Below are 10,385 nucleotides of genomic sequence, written 5' to 3'. Positions count from 1 at the left end.
TGCAGAACATGATATATGCTACTAAAAACTGAAGAGGTGATAAAATTGTGGATATGCTTTGACGTTTGGACTACATAACTGTGGTAACATGGGAAGAAGGACTATAGTTGGATAGAAATCTATAATATGGCCTCATCTCTGCACCTATGGGGTCCTGGGACAGAAACAAGAATATCCTTTTAGATATGGTGAAACAGCCCAGCAACAGCTTCTGTGCTGACTGCGAGGCGCCTGGTGAGTGCTGATGGGTTTTTTTTTAATGTTTTTAACCCTTTTGTATAATACAATAATATGTGAATGTTTACCACTGACAGGACGTTGACTTTACAGCGTAATGTTATTAACGGCATATTACACTGTTAAAGGAAAGTATAGGCCTACAACGTTTTGTGTCTGAGGATGTCTATGCATTCTGTTTACCAACCTAGGCTATATCCAGTTAGTTATGAATCCAATTATCAGTCCACTACTTGTTGTCCTTCTTATCTTCTATGATGTGGTTTGACAGATCCAGACTGGGCGTCCTACAGGCTGGGTATCTTTGTATGCATGACCTGCTCAGGCACACACAGAGACATGCCAGACATCAGTCGCATCAAGTCAATACGCCTGGACAACTGGGAAGATGACATGGTTGAGGTAGCCTAGTACTTTGTACAGTAACTTTGTGATCAGAACCATGTTCAACAATTATATGAGGTTTTGTGAAGCATGTTCCCAACAATTGTTTATTTACCTGAGAGTTTGAAATGTACATCTACGTTCAGTTTTTTCCCCCTGTGTGCAGGTTATGAGGTTGCATGAGCATCAATCTGTCATAGTTATAAGAGTCATGTTTACAAAATATTGAATTTGAAACCTATATCTGCATTCTCATTTTGCTGTGTGCAGTTTATGTGGTTATGTGTTTGCCTATGGAGTTTGAAACCTATAGTATATCTGCTCTCTGAATGTTTTTTTTTTTTTCTGTGTGCCATTTATGTGATTATATGTTTGCCTGTGGAATTTGAAATTTATGTCTGCTTTCTCTTTTTTTGTTGTTGTGTGCAGTTTATGAGGGCGCATGGCAATTCTGCTGTCAAAGCCATCTATGAGAAGTTTGTGCCCGCGTTTTATTACAGACCGAAGCAACACGACTGCGTGTGAGTCTTTTGTCTCTTCACCATGATGGGGAAGTGGAACGACTGCAGAAGAATAGGTCATTCAGAGGGAACGCTTTGCAGAAGTAGAGCAGAAACATCTTCATGGGTTTTTTTGTCAACCATACAATTGTCAACACAGCTCAGGTCACTTTTTGATAGTGTAAATTCAATTCCTTATGAAAATTGTTAACTGTATTTCCCCAATTGACACTATCATTTACTTATTATTTGTCAGTCACGAGAGAATAGGGGGTTTACCTGACATCAGAGAAATGCTACTATTGTTGTATCACTGTAATGGCTATGTTATGTTGTGAATGACAAAAGACCAACAAAGGTCGGCGTCTGCGCCTTGAAATTAATACTCGTGTATTGCTTGGTGCGAGCACTCCCAAAAAGTAGTAATCACTCAAGATAATGGAAAAAAGGAGGCGCACACAAGACTTGTGTGAAAAAGTGTATTGAAGCCGAAAATATACAAAAGAAGTCTAAGGTTAACTGGAGAGACAGACGTTTCGGAGCTAGTCCATTCTCAATGTCTCCAGTAGAAACAGACGTTTCGGAGCTAGTCCATTCTCAATGTCTCCAGTAGCTACTGGAGACATTGAGAATGGACTAGCTCTGAAACGTCTGTCTCTCCAGTTAACCTTAGACTTCTTTTGTATATTTTCGGCTTCAATACACTCATTCACACAAGTCTTTTTTCCATTATCTTGTATGTTATGTTGTGCACAGGGCCGGAATAATGCACAGCAACCCGTAGCCTAGGGGCCTCAGGCCGTCGTAATCCGGCCCTGTTTGTGCAGTTTCATATGAATTATGATATAATGAAAAGACTGAAAAGAAATAGCTTACATTCTTTAAAGCCATTTTAGAAATTATATTCACAGTTAAATTACATTCACCTAGTCAAAGTGGAAGCTGTTAGTTGTCAAGATGGCCGCCTTAACTATAACAATAGTATAATGGTACCTGCGCATAAGCATAATGAGATAATGATGTAAAACAACAATACGAGTATGACCATATTTTTTTTACTTTGAAGGGTTCTTAGAGAGCAGTGGATTCGAGCAAAATATGAACGGCGAGAGTTCACAGGAGAGCATCTGCACCTTCAAAAAGTCTACAGTTCAGGTAAATATATCCTTTTTTCCTACTAACTCAAGTCAACCATGGCTCGAGCTCCCATTACAAATACAGGCTGCCATTGCAAGTCACGTACGATACAGTGATGAACGTGGGCAGTATAGATTCATAAGTTACAATCACCTGGTTGAATTGGACAGGTAAAACCAGGTGAGCTAGAAAACAGGTGATCATTCAACAAGGAAATCATCTGGTTGGACAGCTGAAACCATGTGGCAATGGGTTGTAGCTAATGAATCCTTGTAAATAAGCCTTGTCACACATGTGGGTTCAAAAAGCATTCATGTAGAGTGAAGGAAGTCATGGGTGAGTGGTTCGGACGTCAGATTTGTAGCCCATAGGTTGCCGGTTCGACTCCCGACCCTCCAGGTTGGTGTGGGGAGTAATTAACCAGTGCTCTCCCCCATCCTCCTCCATAACTGCTCCCTTGGGGCGCCATTCAGGGCTGCCCCCTTGCACAGGTCAGGCATACATGCAATTTGGTTGTGTGCAATATGCACTTGTATGCTGTGAAGTGCTGTGTCACAATGTCAATGGGAATTGGACTCTCCCAGGAGGGCTTTCACTTCACTTGTTCATTATCTCAAACCAGGTCACCACGAGGGGACGTTATGGAAGAAAGGCAAGGACAATAAGCACTTCTTGAAGAGGAAATTCATCCTGTCTGAACGAGAATTCACTCTTGTGTACTACAACAAAGAGGATGTAAGTGGTGCGGTGGAACGACAGTGGTATCGACAATGCTGGCTACCACCCACACATGTACAGTATCAGCAAGTTTCACCACTTTTAGATTGTGTTTCTGACTGTCAAAACTAGGTGTGAGGCTTGGAAGTTCTTGGTGGTGTCAGCAGTATTTTACAGGCTTGTTCTGTTTACTCAAAAACTGTTAAATAAAGTCACGACTCTCTTTAGGTCAAAGGGGAGTTTGTTTGCCCACAATACACCTCAGCTAAACATTTATCTATAATTCAAGAAAATTGGCTGTTTTGGATTTCGAATTAGTAATTCAGAATTAAATAGTTCTGTCGAGTTTACATGGCACTTTCATTTAATTCTGAATTGTGAAGTGTTTACATGTGTTTTCAAAGCAGAATTAAGCTTCATTCAGAATTAAATGAAGTTAGTTCTGAATTAAATGTCTCATGTAAACGAGGCCATTGTCAAGGAAGTTCATAGGACTTTTTTTTTTTACTGTATATGGGGAATAGTGAAATGCCTGACATTGATTGGCCTTTGGTAATTCTTTTTTTTTTTTTTTTTTAAGAAATAAACAACCATGTCTTGTCTTTTATCTTCACTATTCAACCAGGGACAATAGCTACAGTAATTCGTCAAAAGCACAATCCAGCCCCTTGACAACATTTTGTCCTCTGGTTTGTTTGCGTGTCTAAATCTCACCTTAAACACCGTCCCCTGTTAGGTGTCGCGAGGGCCCAAAGCCGTCATCCCATTGAGGGACCTGAACGCAGCCTTCCAGACGGAGAAGATAGGCCACCCGCACGGCCTCCAGATATCCTACTTCAAAGAGGACCGCACCAGAAACCTCTTCCTCTACCACGAGAGCGGTCAGGTGAGGAGCAAACTGCCTGGTGCAAACGAATGCCAAATGTGTCTCACAGAGCTGTCAATACTTACAAGTCAAAATTGTTGTGTGCATCCCCATTGCCATCAGCTAATTCAACTTTTCATCAGACTGAGACTACCACAAAACTACCAGAGTAAATAACTCGAAAACATTCAATGGAAAATAAAAAAGCGAAACATTCCATTTTATTTTTAAAAAATGTTAACAATTCTTTATACTGGAATGACAACCCCACTGGGACAATGTCCTACTCACCTGTCCAACTACAGAGGTCTGCAAAAGTGTCGTTTTGAACTATTTTAAAAATTGCTTTTTGTCCTGCACATGTTACCTCTTTATATCAGCTAGTTCAGGAAATTGAGACTTCTCTCTGAAATTGATCTTGACACTTCTGATTGCCTAAAACAAATACAGTCAAATTGTTTGGATGAAGAGGACTGATGGTTAGATATTTATTGATTATTGGACTGACTGTATGTGTCATTCAACTCTGTCTTTTAGGAGATTGTGAACTGGTTTAATGCAATCCGAGGTGCCCGCTTTGCCTACCTGAAAATGGCCCTTTCTCCAAGCAATGACAGTCAGGTATGGACATTCTGCTGTTGCACCTTTTATTGCAAATGTTTGGAGCGACATTTGAGTGAATTTTATGGTGGGTTTCAGCAATTATTTGTGTCTGTGTTTTTGTTTTGTTTTTTCCTTTTATCTTACCAGCTGTTACCATTACTAACGAGAAGCAGTCTCAAAGAGGGCTTCATGGAAAAGACTGGACCAAAGGTAGGTTTAGTAGCAATATCTGCCATATGCAATTATTCTGTAAATACTGTATGTTTCATATGCTTTCTGCAGTTTATGTGGCAAGATCAATTTCTTACAGTAGATTAAGCATTTAGGTGTAGGCATTATGTTTCAGAACATCAGGAATTATAATGAGTGGTCTCTTTATTCCTTACACAAGCAAAGGGAACCTTTCAAGAGAAGATGGTTCATGCTTCTTCCTGTGGACAGAAGGCTTCTCTACTTTAAATCACCAATGGTATGTATTGGTTAAAGTTAAAGTGTGAAGATAGTGAGTCCCAAAAATGAACACAATAATTGAACATAATAATTGAATTATTTCAATATGAACCAGTCGCAAATATCAAACCGTGTTTGATTTCTACGATTTGCGATTGGCGACTCTTTGAGCTGCCAAAATTCTATCTTAGAACGTCTTGCTTTGAACTTGACATTCTTAACTGTACTCTGCCTCACAGTTGTAGCACATTCTGCCATAGAGTTTTTACCTTTCACACATACAGTACAGTACATAGTGCAAACTTTTAGTGAAATGGAACCCAATCTATGCAATTTGCGTAACTGAAGGACATTTGATCTGATTCCTTCCTTGTTTTTGTGTGATTTGAGGATGCCCTGGAGTTGGGGGCGGTGTTCATCGGCACGGAGGCTCACGGCTACGCCGCGAGGGAGTGCGTCCCCAAGAGCACCCTGCGTAACAAGTGGAAGTGCGGCATCGCCGTGGACACGCCGGACCGGCAGTTTGTGTTCATGTGCGAGCGAGAGCAGGACCAGAGGGAGTGGATAGCGGCCTTCAAGCAGGTCATCTCCCAGCCTATGACGCCACAGCATTATGCCAGTAAGAACCACTCACTCACGCACAGGGGTTGTTAGGTTTCCATGTTAAAGAAAATGAAACGAATGCCGTACACTCTGCTAAATGTTTTAGTAGACCATTAAAACATGGAGCAGAGTGTGCGGCATTCTTTTCATTTTCTTTAACAGTTGTATGCACAAGAAGCCAGCACCTCAAGAAAGCCTTTTGTGGTGTGCGATGCCTCTTTTTTTCCTATTGGTAGGTTTCCATGTCATTGGTCTGACAGCCCATTAGTCTGACATCCCATTAGTCCGACAGTTGTACGCTGAGTACGTATCGGCCGTTTAAAAAGAGACATCCATTAGACCGACATCCATTAGTCCGACCACACTCATTAAAACTATGCCCAAACCAAAACCATTCCTAACCCTAACCGTTAGTAAAGGCACGTTTTTGCGTGTGTATTTTTTTGTCTGAAAAGTCGTGACCACATGTAGCCTACCCCAGTAGCCTGAGCATTGCGCATATCTGTCTAATTGGATGTCGGACCAATGGCATTCTTGTTATGGTCCTCTATGGCTTATTTTCGGCTCAGTGTGCCTACAATGGTAGGGCCTACTTTTAGTTGAGGGTGGGTGCCCAATGTGTGACCCACTTTTCCACAGGCCCCAAGATTTGGTGCTACACCCTGGCCCTACTCACACACCTCCAACAGCTGTCATTTAATCACATTATACAGGATTCTCAGGAAAACTAATAATACAAAACTGTCTTTGTGAAAGCCCAACTGGGAAACTCCAACTCCCATTTGTCATTGTGACACAGCACTCCACAGCGCACAAGTGTTCACTGCACACAGCACACAATGAAATTGCACTTATGCCTCACCTGTGCAAGGGGGCAGCCCCCAATGGGGCACCTAAGTCTCCACCCCTTCCGGGCGGCTTATGGGGCTGGCAGCGCAAAAACTTTTGACTGGGCTGTAATGGGACTGATCAAAGCTATTTTCCGACCCACCTCGCATTTCCCCGTAGATCACACATATGCTGTGTCTCAGAATTAATAACAACCAATGGTGTGCTTGTTGACTTCACTTGGCAAGCGATTTTTGAGTTGTGTGTGTGCAAAAATATGTAATTATTTGGACTACACAACAGACGTCGCATGTCCGACGCGCAGCCACTTAAGCCACGGTGCAGCGGTAGGGTTGGCTGTGCCTCGCTTCACGTCAGATATGCGAGGCGCACATGTAGTCTCCAACACAGTTTTGCACAAAAGCTAAAATAACGTTTCTTGCGTGCCGAAAATGAGTGGTCTTACGACGCAAATCCAAACCTTTCAAATTCACTGTCATCATATGTGAAATCCGGAGCACATGCCAAACGGGATGAGGATTTAGCTTGACTCGCTCCATTAACTCTCATTCAAAAATTTTGAGAGCTCCAGCCCCGTGGATCGGAAGTAGAAGGGCGTGACTTAGGTGCCCCATGGCGCCCGAAAGGGAGCAGTGAGACAGTACGGTATCATGATCAGGGTACCTCAGTCATGGAGGAAGATGGAGGAGAGCACTGGTTAATTACTCCCCCCACCAACCTGGCAGGTTGGCAGTAAAAGCGGCAGCCTTTGGGCTACATGTCTGGCGCCATAACAGCTTACACATGACTGCCTTTGGTGCTACTCAATTGCCCAGCCTATGTTTCCCTAGGAATACGACAGTAACAGCATTCATTCATGCACCACACAACTGCCATCATACACCTCCACTAGCTCTGTGTAAATAAAGTATGCAGCACTCTTTCCATTGTTATGACACTTGGCTGTAATCTAGTACAGTGTTTCTCAACCTTTTTTTAGGCGAGGCACCCTTTCAATTCATGAAAAATTTCAAGGCACCCCAAACCAACAAGCCGTAGCATGGCATGGCATACGATACCACACAAGCTGAGAAAAGTACTCATTTGGTCATTTGGTCATGAAACCTACGTTCGAAGTTTCAGCTGACTGGGGCGACCTACATTTACTTTATTTTGCATAAATGGAAGATGAAGGATTCCACTGACTAACATTAACTTATCAATTTAGGCAAATATGTATTATATTACATCATTTATTTATCACCCACGTTTCCGCGGCACCCCTGAGGGGGGCCTGCGCCACCCCTGTTGAGAAATACTGGTCTAGTAGGTACAGGACAAAGGTAGTCCAGACAGGTAGTCCAGACATTGCCAAACAGCTCCCCCTGCAGACCCCTGGCAGAGAAGCGTTCAAGTTCAATGTATGAAAGGTGGCGCAAGCACTCTCAGCATGGCAATGCTTTAATTGGCAACATGAGTTTTAGTGTAATTAGTTTTTTTGTGTGTGTGTCGGGGATATTGCGGAGAAAAAAAAAAAGATCATTATTTTCAATCACGAAAGTGTTATAATCTAAGCTGATTTGTAAAATAGAATGCAGCAATGTTATGGCTAAGAACAGTGTTTGTAAACTGGCTGGTCGGGACCCAAATCTGGGTCACTGAGCTGTGCTGTAAAAATTGATTAATTCACCCTTTTATTGTCGGTTGTTGATACGGTATTGAATAAATGACTGTGATCTCGAAGAGAGAGAGAGAGAGAAACAAGGTACTCCTCTCAACGTGTTGATGGGCATGTTGTATGTCAGCATACAATGGAAATGATGATGCATATTATCAAATGCATGGATATATATTTTGATTATTATTTGAAGATGCAGACAACACAGCAAAATATTGCATCACAACTTAATGATCATGGAAAATTGTTGGTCCCAAGACTATTCCACTGGCTTAGAAGATGATTGGGCACTGTAATCATAATCATAATTTCTCATTTTTCATCACACTCTGATTATCTCAGCTTGAGAGAAGACAGACACAGCTCATGGCCGGAAATGTTTGGCATGACTCACCATCCCAATGACTTGTTTTCTTTTTTTAATTTCAGTGGAAGCAGACATGAACCGCCGAAAATCCTGAAGAGGAGGACACAGCAAGAGAGAGATTTGTCTTTGAATTATATTGGCAGCCGCTTTTTGAATGGATATACAGTATAAACTTGTGTGTAGTGTTATGCACATAACTCTCCAGAGATTTTCAGTGCACGCATTATTGTCTGTCAGATATCCGTTTTGTGATGGAGCTGTACATATATTTTTGAATGAATGTTTTGTATGCTTCTGTTTTCATAAACGTATTGTCCTTTCCACAGAAACTGAAGAATTGATATTAAACAAAATATATGTCCATTGTTTTATTGTTTTGGTATTTTTTGTTGTTGTCTAGGCCTAAGTCTTTTGAAATTTAATGACATTTTGTTGTATTGGAATATGGTATTTTAATGCCATATTGAAATATCTTGTTTTATTATTCATAGTGTTAAACCAGTCGCTAGGGATGTCTGGCTTTTGGAATAGTGCTATCGCAATCCGTGCTGGATGTCCCACTCTGCTACTCGTATGAATTACAAGGTCAGCTGTTGGAGGCGTGTACGCTGAATAAACCTAGCGGACAACCCGATAACTAAACACGAACAGAAGGAACTACTGCCACCTGCTTTGATGTCGATGTGCACCATGCTAAATACTTATCCCGTTTCAGCGTGACACTTGCATGACAGGGGTCACATTGATAAAACAGCAGTTTATTTCTGCCCAATTTATCAGGCAGCTTTTTCTGATGACACGGGCGATCCATCGGGGCCTGAGGAATTCTGCGCACTTCTGAAAACGTCAGATATGCTTTCATCAACCTTGCTGCCTTACCGCATGACACCTTAAATGCTTTTCGACCAGGGATTTATCGAGTTGGACGGTCACATTGGACAGCATGAGGAAGGACGTGAGGATATTACTCGTAGGGGAACGTGAGTGCAATATTTCCTCTGTCTGGGACGTTGGTATTGGGCTGTTGGTTGGACCACCACCACTGGCACGAAGTCGAAGTGTCAAGTGTTAGATGGGTAACAAGCTGAACCGTTGCTCTGTTTGTTGACACATTCACAAGCATGTGGTGGTGGAGCCTATAAAAATACAACCACTTGATGTGATGAAACGATTATGGATGATCACGTATCAACAGCAAAACGCGCAACATTACGCAAAGCTCCGCGCATTCACAACGGGAAACATATCGACAATATATTCCTATTATGCAGTTTCTCTGCATGCTGATTTTTTCAATGTTCAATTAAAGCATCGTTATTTTAATAATGGCCTGTGCTCTCGCAAAGAAAAGTGCATGTTTTGACTGCGCGTCTCTTGACGCTGGTCCTTTGCTAATTGTCACTGTCACAACAGCATTGATTAAGCTAGACGAACAGCTACACCACCCGCCTTCCTTGTCATCTGTCGATGTGTTGAAGTGGAATCTGACATCTGATGAACGTTTGGATACCCATTACCCATTGAATAATGTAATTTTGCCGTGTCCATAGGCCTGATAAGATTGATGTTGTGAAACATTTGTGATTGCCATACATGCGTCATGCAGCTACTACGTTCTGTACTTTGTAGTTCAGTATTGCAGTGATAAGGAGTCATAATTGGCACACTGTCAAACCAAAGTGAAGCCACAGTGTAGTGCTCTTCGAACAATGCTGCCATTGACTCAAGCAGCCATGAGGTAAACCATAAACAATTCACCTGTCTAAAACCTGAACATCCAAATGTTTGTCATGTCAAAAATGAACTTCTAAGTGCATTCCAGTGTTCATTATGTGCCAACAACTCTGTGACAATAGTGTACGAGGTCAGTATTCAGAATCTGACTGAAAAAAATGCCCTACATACAACTGTTAAAAAATGGGTTACAATGCATAAAGGCTGTAGCTTCAATTATGTATGAGGATACGGTGCTATTTTGGGGGCAGATCAAGTGTTTTTTATAGCAATGATGACTCA

The 10,385-nt window shown here is 41.8% G+C and overlaps 2 protein-coding genes across 2 annotated transcripts in view; both read left to right on the top strand.

Moving 5' to 3' along the window:
• Nucleotides 1-4: 4 nt before the first annotated feature.
• Nucleotides 5-8,716, top strand: LOC134465905 (arf-GAP with dual PH domain-containing protein 2-like). Its single transcript, XM_063219834.1, has 11 exons — nucleotides 5-234; nucleotides 509-639; nucleotides 1,051-1,142; nucleotides 2,188-2,276; nucleotides 2,881-2,993; nucleotides 3,712-3,861; nucleotides 4,378-4,461; nucleotides 4,591-4,653; nucleotides 4,835-4,912; nucleotides 5,284-5,512; nucleotides 8,432-8,716. The coding sequence occupies exons 1-11, from the start codon at nucleotides 147-149 to the stop codon at nucleotides 8,461-8,463; spliced, it is 1,149 nt and encodes a 382-aa protein (XP_063075904.1). The 5' UTR covers nucleotides 5-146; the 3' UTR covers nucleotides 8,464-8,716.
• A 282-nt stretch (nucleotides 8,717-8,998) lies between these two features.
• The window catches only part of rhot1b (ras homolog family member T1), a 36,549-nt gene continuing 35,162 nt past the window's right edge, over nucleotides 8,999-10,385 (top strand). Inside the window, exon 1 of the mRNA XM_063201574.1 lies at nucleotides 8,999-9,349. Coding sequence (XP_063057644.1) covers nucleotides 9,313-9,349 — 37 coding nt within the window. The 5' untranslated portion in view covers nucleotides 8,999-9,312. The remainder of the gene's footprint in view (nucleotides 9,350-10,385) is intronic.

This window comes from Engraulis encrasicolus, chromosome 1, assembly GCF_034702125.1.
Source record: "Engraulis encrasicolus isolate BLACKSEA-1 chromosome 1, IST_EnEncr_1.0, whole genome shotgun sequence".
NCBI lineage: Eukaryota > Metazoa > Chordata > Actinopteri > Clupeiformes > Engraulidae > Engraulis > Engraulis encrasicolus.
Note: the sequence above shows the minus strand (reverse complement) of the source record. Positions and strands in the feature narration are given on the sequence as shown.